At 37.0% G+C, this 19,386-nt stretch overlaps 1 protein-coding gene across 2 annotated transcripts in view; it reads left to right on the plus strand.

The window, feature by feature from the left end:
• The first annotated feature begins 326 nt into the window (after positions 1-326).
• mcoln3a (mucolipin TRP cation channel 3a) overlaps positions 327-19,386 on the plus strand; it is a 24,201-nt gene continuing 5,141 nt past the window's right edge. Inside the window, exons 1-7 of one of the 2 annotated variants that reach the window (XM_087240320.1) lie at positions 327-542; positions 5,010-5,174; positions 7,137-7,290; positions 9,662-9,743; positions 9,846-9,942; positions 15,826-15,925; positions 17,396-17,508. In XM_087240320.1, coding sequence (XP_087096446.1) covers positions 360-542; positions 5,010-5,174; positions 7,137-7,290; positions 9,662-9,743; positions 9,846-9,942; positions 15,826-15,925; positions 17,396-17,508 — 894 coding nt within the window. In that variant the 5' untranslated portion in view covers positions 327-359. The remainder of the gene's footprint in view (positions 543-5,009; positions 5,175-7,136; positions 7,291-9,661; positions 9,744-9,845; positions 9,943-15,825; positions 15,926-17,395; positions 17,509-19,386) is intronic. The other variant, XM_087240321.1, reaches the window with a different exon arrangement.

Consider the following 19,386-nt stretch of genomic DNA (forward strand, 5'->3'; position numbering starts at 1 on the left):
CCTACACAAATTAATTAAGCTCACATTTAGGGCAAATTTCAGTGGATTGAACATAAAAGAATTGTTGCAAAGCAAAGCAAAGGAGTTGTGCTGTTTCAAGTGCTTTGAACCAGCAACAAAAGTGATTTTTTGAGTTTAGTGAATGCGGCACAACCTGCTCTGAAAGGTGTTATCTGCAGTGCACACTTCATCTGATGAATTGAAACAATGTGACTTTATCTGATAAACTTCTGTCAGCTCTGGCTCCACCAGTCTGAAAAGTGGAAGACAGCAGCTTCAGTTCCTCAAATGTGGACACGCTGCGTGTGTGTGTGTGTGAGAGAGTCAGTGTGATTTTCTGACTGTCAGCGAGTGGCACAATGTCTGACCGAGCTTCACACACTCATAAAAGCGCAACACTTCTGGACCCGGAGTGTGTGGAAAGCTTAAGGAGAAAACTCAAGTATTTCTTCATGAGTCCGTGTCAGAAATACAGCACTAGAGGACGGATACCATGGAAGATGATGCTGCAGATACTCAAGATTGTCATTATTACCGTTCAGGTGTGTGTGATTTAATACACTCTGTTTCATTTCACTGAACTGCTGAAAAATCCAGCTTAAACCAGCCTAGGCTGGTTGGCTGGTTTTAGCTGGTCGACCAGGCTGGTTTTAGAGGGGTTTTGGCCACTTCCAGGCTGGTTTTCAGCCATTTCCAGCCTGGTCTTAGCTGGTCAGGCTGGGAGATGACCAGCTAAAACCAGCTTGACCAGCCTAGCCAGGCTGGGAGTCCAGCCAAAACCAGCTATATCCAGCTTAAAGCAGGCTGGTCAAGCTGGTTTTAGCTGGATTTAGCTGGTCATTTTCCAGCCTGACCAGCTAAGACCAGGCTGGAAATGGCTGGAAACCAGCCTGGAAGTGGCCAAAACCCCTCTAAAACCAGCCTGGTCGACCAGCTAAAACCAGCCAACCCGCCTAGGCTGGTTTAAGCTGGATTTTTCAGCAGGGCATGTTTATTTGATTTGATTTAAAGCAGTGGTTCTCAAACTGTGGTACGTGTACCACTAGTAGTACGCGGGCTACCTTCTAGTGGTACGCGGAGGAATGAAATATGTCATATACATGCTACATATAATTCAAAATTTATTAAAAATGATGTATATAATATGCTATATATTATATAGGCTATATTTCTGAGGTAATCTGCCAGGTTTTTTTAACTGTGCAGAGTTTTAGCTGCTTTACTGGTCCAACTACGCTACGGTATTTCAATGCTGCTCATTTTGGTGGTACTTGGAAAGACAATGTTTTTTTAAGGTGGTACTGAACCGCTGATTTAAAGGGTTAGTTCACTCAAAAACAAACATTCTGTTATTATTTACTAATCCTCCACTTGTTATGAGTTTCTTCTGTCGAACACAAAAGAAGATGTTTTAAAGAATGCTGTAGACCTTTTTTGTACTATAGAAGTCAATGGTTACAGGTTTCAAACATTCTTCAAAATATCTTCTGTTGTTTTCAACAAATGAAAGATTTGAAACAAGTGGAGGATTAGTGAATAATAACAGAATGTTAGTTTTTGGGTGAACTCTCCCTTTAAATCAAATTAAATATACAGTGAAATAAAATCCTTTATGAGTTACAAACCTTTACGAGTCATTTTGATTTAGTAGATATTTTAGAAGATATTTTGAAGAATGTTAGAAAACGATAACCATTGACATTCAGTAGAAAAAAAAAGCACTGAAAGTCAATGGTTACAGATTTCCAACATTCTTCAAAATATCTTCTTTTGTGTTCAGCAGAAGAAAAAATCTGGTAAAGGATTTCAGTTCACGGTATATTTGATTTTATTTAAAGGGTTAGTTCACTCAAAAACAAACATTCTGCTATAATCCTCCACTTGTTATGAGTTTCTTCTGTCAAACACAAAAGAAGATGTTTTAAAAAATGCTGTAAATCTTTTTTTTTTTACTATGGAGGGCAATGGTTACAGGTTTCAAACATTCTTCAAAATATCTTCTTTTGTTTCCAAAATAAGTGGAGGATTAGTAAATAATAACAGAATGTTCGTTTTTTTGGGTGAACTCTCCCTTTAAATCAAATTAAATATACAGTGAAATGAAATCCTTTATGAGTTACAAACCTTTATGAGTCATTTTCATTTAGTAGATATTTTAGAAGATATTTTGAAGAATGTTAGAAAACGATAACTATTGACATTCAGTAGAAAAAAAACACTGAAAGTCAATGGTTACAGATTTCCAACATTCTTCAAAATGTCTTCTTTTGTGTTCAGCAGAAGAAAAAATCTGGCAAAGGATTTCAGTTCACTGTATATTTGATTTTATTTAAATGGATTCACCCAAAAATGAACATTCTGTTATTATTTACTAATCTTCTACTTGTTTAAACCTTTAAGAGATGCTTTCTTCTGTTGAACACAAAAGAAGATGTTTTGAAGAATGTTGGAAATCTTTGACCATTTATTTCTGTTTATTTTACTAGGGATTCCATTTAATTAGATTTAAAGTGCTAGTTCATGCAAAAATGAAAATTCTGTCACCATTTACTCTCCTGTTTATTAAAAGCTTCATGAGTTTCTTCCTTCTGTTGAACACACAAGATGTTTTGAAAAATGCTGGAAACCTATTTACTTTGATAGGGTTTTTTTTTTTTCGTTACTGGAAGTCACTGGTTACCGGTTTCTAACATTCTTCAAAATACCTTCTAAAGTATATTCTATATTAAAATATCTCGTAAAGGTTTGGAACTTATTAAGGATTTCATTTCAATGTATATTTGATTTGATTTAAAGCAATAGTTCACCCAAAAATGAACATTCTGTTATTATTTACGAATCATCCACTTGTTTCAAACCTTTATGGGTTTCTTTCTTCTGTTGAACACAACATAAGATGTTTTGAAGAATGCTGTAAACCTGTAACCATTTATTTCTTTCGTTTTTGTTGTTCATCTATGGAAATCAATGGTTACCTGTTTCTAACATTCTTCAAAATGTCTTCTTTTGTGTTCAGCAGAAGAAAAAAACTTGTAAAGGATTTCACTTCACTGTATATTTGATCTTATTTAAAGGGATAGTTCACCCAAAAATGAATATTTTGTAATCCTCCACTTTTTTTTTAAACCTTTAAGGTTTTCTTCTGTCGAAAACAAAAGAAGATGTTTTGAAGAATGCTGTAAACCTTTTTTTTTGTACTATGGAAGTCAATGGTTACCGGTTTCGAGCATTCTTAAAAATATCTTCTTTTGTGTTCAACAAGAATAAAACTTGTAAATATGTAACTTGTAAAGGATTTAATTTCATGATATATTTGATTTAATTTAAAGGGTTAGTTCAGGCAAAAGTTAACATTTTGTCATTATTCACTAATCCTCCATCGTTTCAAACCTTTATGGGTTTCTTTTTTTCTGCTGAACACAAAAGAAGATGTTTTGAAGAATGCTGTTAATGTTTTTTTTTTTTGTACCATGAAAGTCAATAGTTACCGGTTTCTATCATTATTCGAAATATCTTCTTTTGTGCTCAACAGAAGAAAAAAAAAAACTTGTAAAGGTTTGGAACTTGTAAAGGATTTCATTTCTCTGTATATTTGATTTAACTTAAAGGGTTAGTCCACTCAAAAATGAATATTCTCCTATTATTATTTACTAATCCACCACTTGTTTCAAACATTTGGGAGTTTCTTCTGTTAAACACAAAAGAAGATGTTTTAAAGAATGCTGTAAACTTGTAAACCTTTGTTTATTTGTTTCATCTATGGAAGTCAATGGTTACCGGTTTCTAACATTCTTCAAAATATCTACTTTTGTGTTCAACAGAAGAAACTTGGAAAAGGTTTGTAACTTGTAAAGGATTTCAGTTCGCTGTATTTAAAGGGAAAGTTCACGCAAAAATGAAACGTCTGTCATCATTTAATCACCTGTTTATTAGGAGTTTCTTTCTTTTGTTGAACACAAAAGAAGTTTTGAAGAATGCCGGAAACCTGTAACCATTGACTTCCATGACATTTGTTTTTCCATCTACGGGAGACAAAAGTTACCAGTTCCTAACATTCCTCAAAATATCTTCTTTTGTGCTCAACAGAAGAAAGGTTTGGAACTTGTAAAGGATTTCACAGAATTTTATCTAAAGGGATAGTTCACCCATAAATGAACATTCTGTCACCATTCACTCACCTGTGTATTGAAACCTTTATGAGTCTCTTTCTTCCGTTGAACACAAAAGAAGATATTCTGAAGAATGCTGGAAACATGTAGCTATTTACTTTTATAGTGTTTGTTTTTCATCTATTGAAGTCAATGGTTACCGGTTTCTAACATTCTTTAAAATATCATCTTTTTTTATGTTTGAAAGAAGAAAGAAACTCGTAAAAGGTTTGGAACTTGTAAAGGAATTAATTTAGCTGTATATTTGATTTTATTTAAAGGGATAGTTCACTCAAAAATAAATATTCTATTATTATTCACTAATTCTCAACTTGTTTCAAACATTTACGAGTTTCTTTCTTCTGTTGAACGCAAAAGAAAATGTTTTGAAGAATGCTGGAAACCTGTAACCATTGACTTCCACAGTGTTTAGTATTCATCTACGTAAGTCAATAGCTACCGGTTCCTAACATTCTTCAAAATATCTTCTTTTGTGCTCAACAGAAGAAAGAAACTTGTAAATTATTTGATTTCACTGTATGGGCCAGTTTGCATGTTCTCCCGTGTTGGCGTGGGTTTTCTCCGGGTGCTCCGGTTTCCCCCACAGTCCAAACACATGCGCTATAGGGGAATTGATGAACTAAATTGGCCGTAGTGTATCAGTGTGTGTGAATGTTAGAGTGTACGGGTGTTTCCCAGTACTGGGTTGCAGGTGGAAGGGCATCCTCTGTGTAAAACAAATGCTGGATAAGTTGGCGGTTCATTCCGCCGTGGTGAGCCCTGATGAATAGAGGGATTAAGCTGAAGGAAAATGATTGAATGAATGTTGTAACTTGATTTAGTTTGTATTTTCCTCCTCAGCTGGTCTCTTTTGGATTGAGCAACGAGATGATGGTGACGTTCAAAGAGGAAAATCTCATCGCCTTCAAGCACTTCTTTCTGAAAAACTACAAGGACAGCAATAAACATTACGCCTTGTACACAAAACATGAAGTTCACGACCACATCCTCTACACCATCAGACGGGTAAATCCTCTGCATTACACAGCAACACTTAAATAATGGCTGACACTGTAAATTCCCACTTTTAAGACATTTAAAGGTTATTAGCACTTATAAAGTAGGATCTTATTCATTCATTCATTCATTTTCTTGTCAGCTTAGTCCCTTTATTAATCCGAGGTCGCCACAGCGGAATGAACCGCCAACTTATCCAGCACATTTTTACGCAGCGGATGCCCTTCCAGCCGCAACCCATCTTTGGGGGAGATCCACACACACTCATACACTACTGACAATTTGGCCAACCCAATTCACCCGTACCGCATGTGTTTGGACTGTGGGGGACACAGGAGCACCCGGAGGAATCCTACGCAGGGAGAACATGCAAACTCCACACAGAAACTCCTATTGAGCCGAGGCTCGAACTAGCGACCTTCTTGCTGTGAAGTGACAGCACTACCCACTGCGCCACCAGGATCTTATTCTTCATCCCTAATCGACAACTACTTTCATTCATTCATTTTCCTTCGGCTTAGAGCCTTATTCAACAGGGGTCGCTCAGAGGAATGAACCACCAACTTATCCAGCATATGTTTTACACAGCGGATGCCCCTCCAGCTGCAATCCAGTACTGGGAAACACCCATACACACTCATCCACACACACACACTCATACACAACGGCCAATTCCCCCTATAGCGCACGTGTTTGGACTGATGGGGAGCTCCCGGAGGAAACCCACACCAACACGGGCAGAACATGCAAAACACAGAAATGCCAACTGACCCACCCGGAACTCGAACCAGCGACCTTCTTGCTGTGAGACCACAGTGCTAACCACTGAGCCATGCCTCATGCTCTCCCATAAGCAGAACATTGACTGTTTGTTTGAGGCAGAAGTCAAAGTTAATCATTAATATGTGTTCCTCATACTACAAATCCATAATGGAATTGTATGTGTGCTTGCGTACATGTATACACACGAACATGTAAAGCCACATAAAGAAAACCACATGCAGTCAGAGGTGTTTTAAACTTAAACATGTGCATATTTCACGCTTCACATGATATGTTTGGGCATTAGCTGTTGTTGTATCTATGAGGTAATAGCGTAAGTGAAGTTTCACAAACTAATTTCGAGAGGAGCACGTGATATGATTGACCGCAGCTGGTCCCTCATCTACAATCATTAGTTAGCAAATCAGATTAATCCAAACTCACTTTAAATAGCCTAGCTAGAACTACTCCCTTACCTTTGTTTTCTGAAGAAACCCCCCATCCGCCCCTTCTCCCCCTTTCCTCCTTAACCACAGCGGAGCTCTCGAGAACCGCCTGATCTCGTACTCCCTTTACATGCTCAATCCAGCAGGCGGGAGCCCTGGGCTCAATTATATCCGAGCTCAGGGTTCTCTCCCGGGACAGCATGCCAAACCTGCTAACAGTTGTCCAACGTTATCTAAGTGTGAACTCTTGAGTTCTGTTTTATGGGTTGTTTACATTTACATCAATTACATTTATAGTCATTCATTCAATCATTCATTTTCCTTCAGCTTAGTTCCTTATTCATCAGGGGTCGTCACAGCGGAATGAACCACCAACTATTCCAGCATATTCCAGCACAACGGATGCCCTTCTAGCTGCAACCCAGTACTGGGAAACAGCCACACGCTCAAACACTATGGCCAATTTAGTTATCTATAGCGCATGTGTTTGGACTGTGGGGGAAACCGGAGCTCCCGGAGGAAACCCACGCCAACACAGGGAGAACATGCAAACTCCACACAGAAATCCCAACTGACCCATCCGGGACTCGAAACAGTGGCCTTCTTGCTGTGTGGCTACAGTGTTAACCACCGAGCCACTCGTTTATAGTCATTTTAAATCAAATGTATTTATTCAAATTTGAATTCAAACTTCTATTTCTTCGGATCATTCGTTTCTAATAGTTGTGTTTGTTTGTTTGTTTGTTTGTTGGTTTCTTGTCAGTATCTACAGCTACAAAACCTGACGATTGGCAATCAAGCGCTGGAGATGATCGATGGTCTGGCGACTCCTCTGTCTCTCTGTCAGCAGTTGTATCGACATGCGCGCGTCGTGCCGTCTAATGAGACGTTTGAAATCGATCCACATGTAGAGACAGGTACCGCAAACCTTCATCCAGGGGCGGACTGGGACTAAAAATCAGCCCTGGCAGTGTAGCCACATCAGCCCACATTACCACTCTGACACAGCCCCATCCACGGACACGCACATAAGATATATAAACGTTGATTTCAATAGTTTATTAATCCTTTACTAACTCATTCTGAAGGATCCTAAAAACCCTCAACTACTCTTAAATACGAATGGTTTGTAAATAATGCGATACTTAATTTAGTAATGAAAAGGAAATCATTAACTAAGTATGAACATTCAATTATTAGCACATTATGTAGGTGCTTATAAGTCAAGAATACAGCATTTATAGCTGCAGTTATAAACTGCTTACTAACGTTTATTAATGTAAATTAACTATGTATTAACTATGTATTATTAATGTAAATTAACTATGTATTAACTATGTATTATTAATGTAAATTAACTATGTATTAACTATGTATTATTAATGTAAATTAACTATGTATTAACTAAGTATTATTAATGTAAATTAACTATGTATTAACTATGTATTATTAATGTAAATTAACTACGTATTAACTATGTATTATTAATGTAAATTAACTATGTATTAACTATGTATTATTAATGTAAATTAACTACGTATTAACTATGTATTATTAATGTAAATTAACTATGTATTAACTATGTATTATTAATGTAAATTAACTATGTATTAACTATGTATTATTAATGTAAATTAACTACGTATTAACTATGTATTATTAATGTAAATTAACTATGTATTAACTAAGTATTATTAATGTAAATTAACTATGTATTAACTATGTATTATTAATGTAAATTAACTATGTATTAACTAAGTATTATTAATGTAAATTAACTACGTATTAACTATGTATTATTAATGTAAATTAACTATGTATTAACTATGTATTATTAATGTAAATTAACTACGTATTAACTATGTATTATTAATGTAAATTAACTATGTATTAACTATGTATTATTAATGTAAATTAACTATGTATTAACTAAGTATTATTAATGTAAATTAACTATGTATTAACTATCTATTATTAATGTAAATTAACTATGTATTAACTATCTATTATTAATGTAAATTAACTATGTATTAACTATGTATTATTAATGTAAATTAACTATGTATTAACTAAGTATTATTAATGTAAATTAACTATGTATTAACTATCTATTATTAATGTAAATTAACTATGTATTAACTATCTATTATTAATGTAAATTAACTATGTATTAACTATCTATTATTAATGTAAATTAACTATGTATTAACTATGTATTATTAATGTAAATTAACTATGTATTAACTAAGTATTATTAATGTAAATTAACTATGTATTAACTAAGTATTATTAATGTAAATTAACTATGTATTAACTATCTATTATTAATGTAAATTAACTATGTATTAACCATGTATTATTAATGTAAATTAAATGTAAGTTAACGCTTAAAAGATAATGAATTCACTATTTGCTAATGCTTAATAAATGATTTATAGTGTGTAGTTATTATAAAGTGTTACCCAATTATATTGTTATTACTATCATCATCATCATCATCATCATTATATTCAAATCTTGCAAAAGATAAAAGCTGCCTGCATCTAAAAACAATACATACAAATTTTTTATTTTTATTTTTAAATAGCTCACCGGCCCACATTTTTAAAAATGGTCCAGCCCTTCTGGCAGAATTGCCGGATGGCTAATCCGCCTCTGCCTTCATCATAATACAGATGGAAAGATTACAAGAATGATACAAATGTTATGCACATCCCAGTGGGCAACTTGATCAAGGGGCATCAGAGCAAGAAGGTTGCTGGTTCGAGTCCTGGCTGGGCCAGTTGACATTTCTGTGTGGAGTTCTCCAGATCTCCCCAAGCTCAAACTCCCCTCTCGCCATGCAAACGGGAGGGAGCCCCGGACTCGAGGATCTTATGAGCTCAGGGCTCTGAGCATGCCAAACCAGCTTTATAATCAATCATCAGTGTGAGCTTTAAAACATGATTTTTTTTTTTGTACGCAGAATTGTTCAAGCATATACAACAAGTCATTTTTTGTGTGCGCAAAACCATGATCCTTTGCACTCAAAATGGTTCATGTGTGCACAACAAGCCACTTTGCGCTCATAAAACATGATACTTTGTGTGCAGAATTGATATTGTATGCAGCAAGTTATCTTTAATTTAGGTTAATGTCAATTTGATTTTGTTTTGACATCAAGGTGCACACTGGGATAGCAGACGCATTCTGCAAAATCAAAATATGATCTGCGGTTCTCCTAAATAATGAATCATTCTGATTTATATCTCACATTTTGATCGTGCATTTTGTTATATTTCTTTGCAGAGTGTGTTTCTGTGTATCCCCTTTCTCCCATCACGACTGACAGTCTGGAAAACTCCCTGAACTTGACTTTAGATTTTCAAAGGTGTGTGTGTGTGCGTTACAGCCTCCTCTGATCATGCATTCATCAGTTTACATGATCTGTTTACTGTGTGATAAGAACAACATTGTTGTGATTCTCTTGCAGGTTGTTAGCGGTAAACATTTATCTGAAGATCAAGGCTATCAACATTCAGACGGTTCGCCATCAAGAGTTACCAGACTGCTACGACTTCAGCATTAATGTGAGCTAGCAGTAAACTCAGAACGACGTCGTGTCTTTCTCCATTTCAGTAAAATATCCAGGATTGGCTAATAGAGGGTTGTCACAAATGAAAGTTATGCATTTCCTCCATTGGCTAATATACAGCTGAGGTCAGAATTTTTAAGCCTCCGTTATTTTTTTGCCCAATTTATGTTTAGCGGAGAGCAGATTTCTACATTTCTAATTATAATAGTTTTAATAACTCATCTCTAATAACTGATTTATTTTATCTTTGCCATGATGACAGTAGATAATATTAGACTAGATATTCTTCAAGACACTTCTATACAGCTTAAAGTGACATTTAAAGGCTTAACTAGGGTAATTAGGGTAACTAGGCAGGTTAGGGTAATGGTTTGTTCTGTAGACTATCGAAAAACATTTAGATTAAAGGGGCTAATAATTTTGATCATAAATGGTGTTTAAAAAATTAAGAACTGCTTTTATTCTAGCCAAAATAAAACAAATAAGACTTTCTCCAGAAGAAAAAATATTATCAGAAACACTGTGAAAATTTCCTGAATCTGTTAAATATCATTTGGAAAATATTTAAAAAAATAACTCTGTGGGTTTGTCACTATACGCATGTTTATCCGTCATTTTGGCTTTAGTATTTGTGTGTGTGAGTGTGTGTACATGTTTTTGTGACATATCAGGACACAAATCTGTATAATGCCATTATAACACAGGTATGACACAGGTATTATATGACCAAAAGCTCATAAATCACAGGGAAGGAGTTTTTTCAGAAAGTAAAACTGCACACAGTCTCCTGTGAGGGTTGGTTTAGGTATAGGGTGGGGTTAGGACGATCAAAAATAAAGTAATTACAGTTGAAACACAATAGAAACTATTAATGTCCCCACAACTCACAAAAAACAAATATGTGTGTGAGCCATTTTTTTAAGATTTATTTTTGGCCTTTTTTTTTTTAGATAGGACAGTATTGAGACAGGAAGCGAAGTAGGAGAGAGAGAAATGTCCTCAAGCTGGGATTCGAACTCGGGACGCCCTGACGTGCTACTGCACCATATGTCAGTGCGCTAATTACTAGGCCAGTGGTTCTTAAACTGTGGTACGTGTACCACTAGTGGTACGCGGGCTTCCTTCTAGTGGTACACGGAGGAATGAAATATGTCATATACATGCTACATATATTTCAAAATGTATTAAAATTGATGTATGTAATATGCCATATAGCCTATATTTCTGAGGTAATCAGCCACGTTTTTTTATCTGTGCAGAGTTGTAGCTGCTTTACTGGGCCTACTACGCTACTGTATTTCAATACTGCTCATTTTGGTGGTACTTGGAGAGACAATTTTTTTCTGAAGTGATACTTGATGAAAAAAGTGTGAGAACCACTGAGCTAGGCCATTGTGCTGTTATGTCAGCCATTTGGTTCCTGGCAATTATGAATTGTTTGGTCACAAGATTAAACATTCATTATTTCAGTGTCATCAATAAGAGAATGACTGGGATTCCCTTCTAGTTTCCATGGGTTTGTCTCATGACGCAAAATATGAGTCACATGACCCAAATCATCAAACGTAATGACAAACAAGAGAACTTGGCTAAAAACAATCCATTATTGATTTATTTTTAACATGAATGAACAGCTTTATACAGTTGAAGTCAGAATTATTAGCCCTCCTGTATATTTCCCCCCAATTTCTGTTTTATCGAGAGCAGATTTTCTTCAACACGTTTCTAATCATAATAGTTTTAATAACTCATCTCTAATAACTGATTTATTTTATCTTTGCCATGATGACAGCACATAATATTACACTAGATATTCTTCAAGACACTTCTATACAGCTTAAAGTGACATGTAAAGGCTTCACTAGGGTAATTAGGGTAAAGTTAGGGTAATTAGTAGGGATGGCTGACGTGAAACTGACGTTTCGACACAGTGTCGAGATCCCGAAGCGCAAGTGTTTCGAAACACTGCACCGAAGCATGATCCGAAACACCCAGGTCACGTGACTAAAGTGTTTCGAAACACTTGGTCACGTGACAAAAGCGATTCAAAGCATCGATCATTTCAGAGGCGTTTCAAGACCCGGAGAATCTGCATTTGACTTGCATGATCTTATTTATGTCTCTGTCTAATATGGCCTAGTGGACCGTGCGTGTGCACTATGGTACTTCATGCCAAAATTGTTTTGGGTTCGAATCTCGACTAGTACAAATACTCCAAAATCCAGATTTTATGTATTTTAATCATGTTACTGTTTTATGGTGTAGCCTAGATAGGATACAGCTGTGGATATGCCATCAATTTAGCATCATTTTTGTAACAATGTAAAACAATAATTCATAGTTTTACAGTACTGTGATGGGTTTAGGTTTTGGATAGACGTTAATAAAATACAATGGGAAATTTAATTAATAATATAAATAATTATTGTTAACTTCTGGCCACAACTGTATCTGATCTAGTAACAACCCTGTTTTATGAACAAAACAATACAAATTTATTTACAAGGTGTTTATTCGTATGTCAGAGCAATGTTGAAACAAAACGATACAATAACAAAGCATTACCAACTGGTAATAAAGCATTTCAAAACAATTGTGTTAGTCTGGATTCGAACCCATTATTCCCGCATGGTAGTCACAAACTCTAACCGCTCAACTAAACCATTTGATGATTCCAGGCTACAAAGTGGGGTTTGATACCTCAATTTGCTCAACTGTTCTTCGCTGAAGCTGTTTCAGTGAAATACAAATACAATGACCACTAGGTGTCACCGTAGAGTGGTGTTTCGAAACGTTTCGAAGCTTCGACACATTTGCTTCGATAGTTTCAGTGTTTCACGAAGCCTCGTTTTGCCCACCACTAGTAATTAGGCAAGTCATTGTATAACAGTGTCAGGGTTGGTGAGGGGAAATGGGGAAAAAGGAGCGAGGACTCAAGTGCAGGAATAATGGGAATTTATTAAATAATAAAAATAAAATAAAATGCAAAATAAACAACCCCGAGGGGGAAAACATTAACAAAACAAATGCATACACATACAAACAGGACTGGGCAGGCTGGCAAGGATGAGGACTGGAAACACACCAGGACAAGACTTCAAACAACAACATGTGATGACGAACTGGCACAGGACAGCAAATGTGAGGGGTATATAAACTGTAGAAAATAAACACACAAACAGGTGAACACAATTAACTAATAATGAGTTAACAAGGAGGGTGGGACAAGACAATAGACGGGAGAGCGCATGACACAGAGAGACAACACAAGCCATGCGCTCACTCAACAGGACAAGAACATGCAGCCAATGAGAGAACTCATTAACCGCATGTTCATGACAACAAACACAACACTGAAGCACACGACTAAAGCACGTGACCACAATGTAAACACCGAGCCACGTGCTTTGAAAAGAGACGCAAGACACGAGCACACGATAGATAAACACCTTACCGTGCGCTCACACATAAGCAACACGCATGCTTCATCTCAGCGCCAACCAAAACTGAAACCAACTAGACGGAGGCGAGAATAAAGCAGCGCGATGCTGACAGAACAAACACAAACACGAGTACAAGAGCGCGCGCGTCTGAGGGGCGCAGAGCGTGCGCGGCCACATCAAGCGGCAGCGCGCACACTCTGCGTACACCCACGACGGCGCGCACACAGAGACAGAAACAGGACCAGACATGAGTAGTGTCAGAGTCTGCCACCAAAACAAGAATTTACAAGACCAAAGTGGCAGAACCCTGACAAACAGTGGTTGTTTAAGGCGGCTAATAATATTGACCTTAAAATGGGTTTAAATAAATTAAGAACTGCTTTTATTCTAGCCTAAATAAAACAAATAAGACTTTCTCCAGCAGAAAAAATATTATAGGAAATACTGTGAAGAATTCCTGAATCTGCTCAACATCAGTTGGAAAATATTTGGGCAGAAATCACTGTAGGTAAATCATTTTGACTTCAGCTGTACTTACTAACCCCTCATTTGCTCACACTTTTGCTATAGTTTTGTTATAGTTATAGTTTCCTAAAGTAACCCTGATCACTGGTTCATGTCTGTTAGATTTTGGCTGATCTGAAATCTCCAGGAACAGAATTAGATATTCCTGCAATGTTTGGTTTAGTTTAAGATTATACATAAAAGTCATGCTTTCCTTAAAATATAAACAGAGAGAACTGAGTTTAGAGATGGAATCAAGTGTGCCGCAAGCCTGCGTTTGAGTGAAGGTCTCGGCCGTTAGATCGCCCCCTGGGGGCTGGCTGCAGTACAAGTCATAAAGCCCGCCTCCTCCGTGTTAATGAAGGAGACTTGAGCCCAAATAAAAAAATTAATTACACTTGCAATAAAATGTCCCGAAAGATGGTTCTGGTGGATTAAGGCACTGGTTATTGTGCTGAAATAGGTGCAGATCTTCATTTTTGTAAACAGTTTGTTTTTAGCAGTAATTTAATGCTGGGCGTGTCATCGTGATTGACAGCTGTGATTGACAGTTTCTCAAAGCAGCGCGTCTGAGCTTTGTCAGGAGACTGAAGTGTTATTATTGGATTTCTGTGTTATTTTACCATGACAAAATGAGTTCAGCAGTAAACTACAGTTTCTGACATACATGATCCTGGTGGAACACTGTTTATTCGCTAAGGTCAGGGCTTTTTTCGGGCTTTATTAGTTTGCTGATACACGTACGCCTAGCCACCCAGATAGCAAAATACACTCGGGCCAGTTCGGCTAGATTCTCGCCTGCCAGAGACTTACCCCTCAGAGCTCAGACTGACTACCTCTGCTGGACCTACTCCGGATGCCTGGACTCACTGCCCGATTCCAGCCCGAGTCAATCGAGCCAGATGCGGCGGCTGAGCGAGCCATCGCTGCCGCATGCGAGCCGGAATCAGCCCGCGACGCCGTGAGTAGGTTATGCGCTGCGGCCCGGAGCTGGCGCGATTGAATATATAAAACCCTCATATTTGTTAATGTTATTACATCCATTTGTGTTGATATGACAGCAAACGCATGCTGAGAAGTTCTGGGGCGTGGTTGATTTTACATAAAGCATTTGGTTGGAAGCTCGACTCTGCTCATTTTCGCGGCTCCTCCTCTGGCTCCATCAGACAGTCCTTCTGCGCATGTCTGGCTCCAATTTCAGCAGTCTTTTGCGACAGTTTGTGCCCGTCAAGCAGGCGTTTTGCCCTCAAAGCGTTCAATGGGAAAAGGGGCTGTCGCGTCGTCCATATTTTTTACAGTCATTGGATGGAATACTCACAGTTTTTAATGCAACTTCAAGTCTTCTTGGATATCAAGCACCGCACAGATGGATTTTCTTGTGTTGTTTTCTTCGGTTCCTCTTAACTTTGGTCATTTTTGGGTTGTTGAGTGTTTTTAGAGACCATATTTAAGGTTTCTCCAGAGTTGTTTGATTAGATTCAAGTCTGACGTTCTGCTGATTTCGTTTTACCTTGTCAGGTTGTCCTACTTCCCATGTATAAAGTATGTAGCATGTCTTGATGGCGGAATTTATTACCCTTAAGATTGTGCTACAAGCCCAAATTTTGAAGTGATGTGATGCTGTAATGTATACAAATATATACATATACAGTCACAATTATTCGCCCCCTGTATATTTTTGTCCGTAATTTCTGTTTAATATTTGACTAGATATTCTTCAAGACACTAGTATTCAGCTTAAAGTGACATTTAAAGGCTTAACTAGGGTAATTAGGGTAAAGTTAGGGTAATTAGGCAAGTCATTGTATAACAGTGGTTTGTTCTGGAGACAATCCAACACTAATATTGCTGAAGGGGGCTAATAATATTGACCTTAACATGGGTTTAAAACAATTAAGATAAACAAATATGTCTGCTGTGTTGAATTACAGATCATGTTTGACAATCGTGCACACAGCGGACAGATCAAGATCTCTCTCAGCAGCGGCGTGCAGATAAACGTCTGTAAGGACTGGAACGTTTCTGGCTCAAGTAAGTGGAGTAATTTGTGTGATACAGAACAACTCACTACAGACAAACAGACAAACATTTGCTTTCTACCATCAGCAGTTGTCACATTTGACATTCGATGATGTTGAACAGGTTTTAGGAATTTCTCACAGTCTCTATTTCTTCTAATGGACAAAGTCTTATTTGTTTTATTTGGGCTAGAATAAAAGCAGTTCCTAATTGTTTTAAAGCCATTTCAAGGTCACTATTATTAGCCCCCTTAAGCAATATAATATTGGATTGTCTCGAGAACAAACCACTGTTATACAATGACTTGCCTAATTACCCTAACTTTACCTTAATTAGCCTAGTGAAGCCTTTACATGTCACTTTAAGCTGAATACAATTTTTTTTTGTAAAATAAAAGAATAAACAAACAAAAATGGTGGCACAAATGAGAAATGGTGGCACAAAACCAGCAGTTTTATATAATAAACAAATCTGAAAAATAGTCACACACTGTGCTATCCGCTAGGGGGCAGTACAATCACTAGAAGGGATACAGCTGCGGCTGGAAGGTAGTGAGAATTGTTTAGATTATTCGTTAAATTTCCCATTAACTGTATTTTATTAACGTCTACCTTAAACTTAACCTTCACAATAATATAAAAACAGTAATTATACAGATTATTAATCATAATATTTAGTAAACTACTCATTAGTTATATTTTATTAACGTTTACCCCTAAACTCAGCCACCACTGTAATGTAAAAACAGTCATTATACAGAATACTATTCATAATCTTTAGCAAAGTACCCATTAAGTTGTATTTTATTAACGTCTACCCCTACCCTAACCCTCACAGTAATTATTCATTGTTTTACAGTGTCACAAAATTATGTTATAACGTGACCCTGCAGAAAAATCCAGCTTAAACCAGCCTAGGCTAGTTGGCTGGTTTTAGCTGGTCGACCAGGCTGGTTTTAGATGGGTTTTGGCCATTTCCAGGCTGGTTTTCAGCCATTTCCAGCCTGGTCTTAGCTGGTTAGGCTGGAAAATGACCAGGTAAATCCAGCTAAAACTAGCGTGACCAGCCTGGTTTAGGCTGGACATAGCTGGTATTGGCTGGGCTCCCAGCCTGGCTAGGCTGGTCAAGATGGTTTTAGCTGGTCATCTCCCAGCCTGACCAGCTAAGACCAGGCTGGAAATGGCTGGAAAACAGCCTGGAGGTGGCCAAAACCCCTCTAAAACCAACCTGGTCTACCAGCTAAAACCAGCCAACCTGCCTAGGCTGGTTTAAGCTGGATTTTTCAGTAGGGCGAGTATCCGCAGCTGTATCCCTTCTAGACTTTACCGCCAAACAGTCAAATATAAAAAAATGACGACACACTGGGTGAATTTATTCACTGATTCATCAATACTTATTCATGCAGCCAGCGACTAACTAATGTGTGTGTTCTGGTGACAGAAGACTGTAAAGTGTGTCTCTGTGTGTGTGTGTTTGCTCCAGCAGACAGCCACTTTGCGCTGATTGTGGTGTTTGACTGTTTGATCATCTGCTTCTGTCTGCTGTCACTCATCCTCTGCACGCGCTCAGTCCACACAGGATTTCTCCTACAGACTGTACGTATGCAAGCAGATCTCACATATGGAGGCAGATCAGTCTCAAAAATACATCTACAAAATATACCTTAGCACAATAACTTACAAAGCACAGCCCCAACAATTTACAAAATCCAGTTCGTAAGTTCAAAACACCATTTATAATATACACAAATCCAATTAATTTGGTGAAAATATTATGATTTTTGTTTGTGAATTCACGAATGGTGTGTTGTGTTTATGAATTGTGTTTTAAATTTACAAATCACATTTATTAAGTGTAAACTATGCTGTGTGTGTTTGACTTTTATTTTGTAAATGTATTATTTTTGACACTGATTTGACTCCATAGGTTAATCGTACTGTTTACATTTGCATTCATGCATTTTGCAGACGCAGCAACAAAGTTGAAATGCTCAACCCAGCACTCTTAATAAAAATAACCCAGAATTTTTTACAGTGACTCTGTCAGCACATGAGTGACACTCGTAAAAGTCATGTAAAAATAAAAACCAGAAACCCGTGTAGAAAATAACCCAATAAAAGGATCCCGCAGCATTTGGGTTATAAAAACCTAGGTTTTTTTGTGTGTACACTCTTAAAAACATGCTGGGTTATTATTATTTTTTTACCTAAATGCTGCCATAAACCATAAATGCTGGTTGAATTGAAAAAATTAACCCAACATTGGGTTTGTCTATATTTGACCAAACATGAGGTTATGACAGCATTTGTGTTTTAAAAAAATAACCCAATATTTTTTAGAGTGTACACTAAAAAGCTGCTGGGTTATTTTTAACCCCAAATTCAGGTTCATCTTGCTGGGTCAATTTATTGACGTATTTTTTAATGCGCAGGGTCACTCTGACAAATACTGGGTTGTTTTTACCCAGAATGCTTTAACTAGTGTATTTTATTCTCTTCACAGCACTACAAAAATCCAATTAGAGGCTTTTTCACTCTAAAATGCTGGGTTGTTGTAACCCAAAGTCAAAAATGGTCAAACTGTTAAATTTAATTGAACAAATTAACCCAACATTGGGTTAATATATATTTGACCCAACGCTAACGATAAACCAGCATTTCTCCGAGTGCACCCTCTAATAGAAATGTGACACATTTAAACTGCTTAACCCAGCAGTCTGAGTGGAAATAACCCAGTGTTTTCAGAGTGACTCTGTCTGCACATGAGCAAACCCCATAAAAACCCATTAAACCATGTCAAAATAACCCAATAAAATGATCCAGCAGCATTTGGGGTTATAACAATAACCGTGTGTGCACTTAAATAAATGCTGGGTTATTTTTATTATTATTTTTTTAACTAAATGCCGTCATAACCGAATGCTTGATTGAATATAAACAATCCATTTGGGTTAAAAAAGTGTCATTGAATTTCATTAAAAGAATGAACCCAACATTGGGTTCGTCTATATTTGACCAAACATGAGGTTATGCAACACAATCTCACGGCAATTCGTAACTTTTTGATTTAGTGGCTAATTCGTATGAATTTGTACGATCTTATTTGTACAATTTAGTACGATTTGCTCATCATCCAATGACGGTTGGGTTTAGGGGTGGGGTTAGGTGCCACGCCTCCTTTTTAAAATCGTACAATTTCGTACGACTGAACTCGTACGAATTAGCCACTAAACTGGCAAAACGTAAAATACTTATGTTTTCTCGGTTATGATAGCATTTGGGTAAAAAAAAAAATACCCAGCATTAATTAGGGTGTACACTATAAAGCTGCTGGGTGGATTTTAACCCAAAATCGAATGCGGGTTCATCTTGCTGGGTCAATTTATTGGCATTTTATTTTATCCATGCGCAGGGTCACTCTGATAAACACTGGGCTGCTTTGACCCAGAATGCTTTAACTAGTGTATTCTCTTC

Source organism: Danio rerio, chromosome 2, assembly GCF_052040795.2.
Source record: "Danio rerio strain M-AB ecotype USA chromosome 2, GRCz13ab, whole genome shotgun sequence".
NCBI classification, from domain to species: domain Eukaryota; kingdom Metazoa; phylum Chordata; class Actinopteri; order Cypriniformes; family Danionidae; genus Danio; species Danio rerio.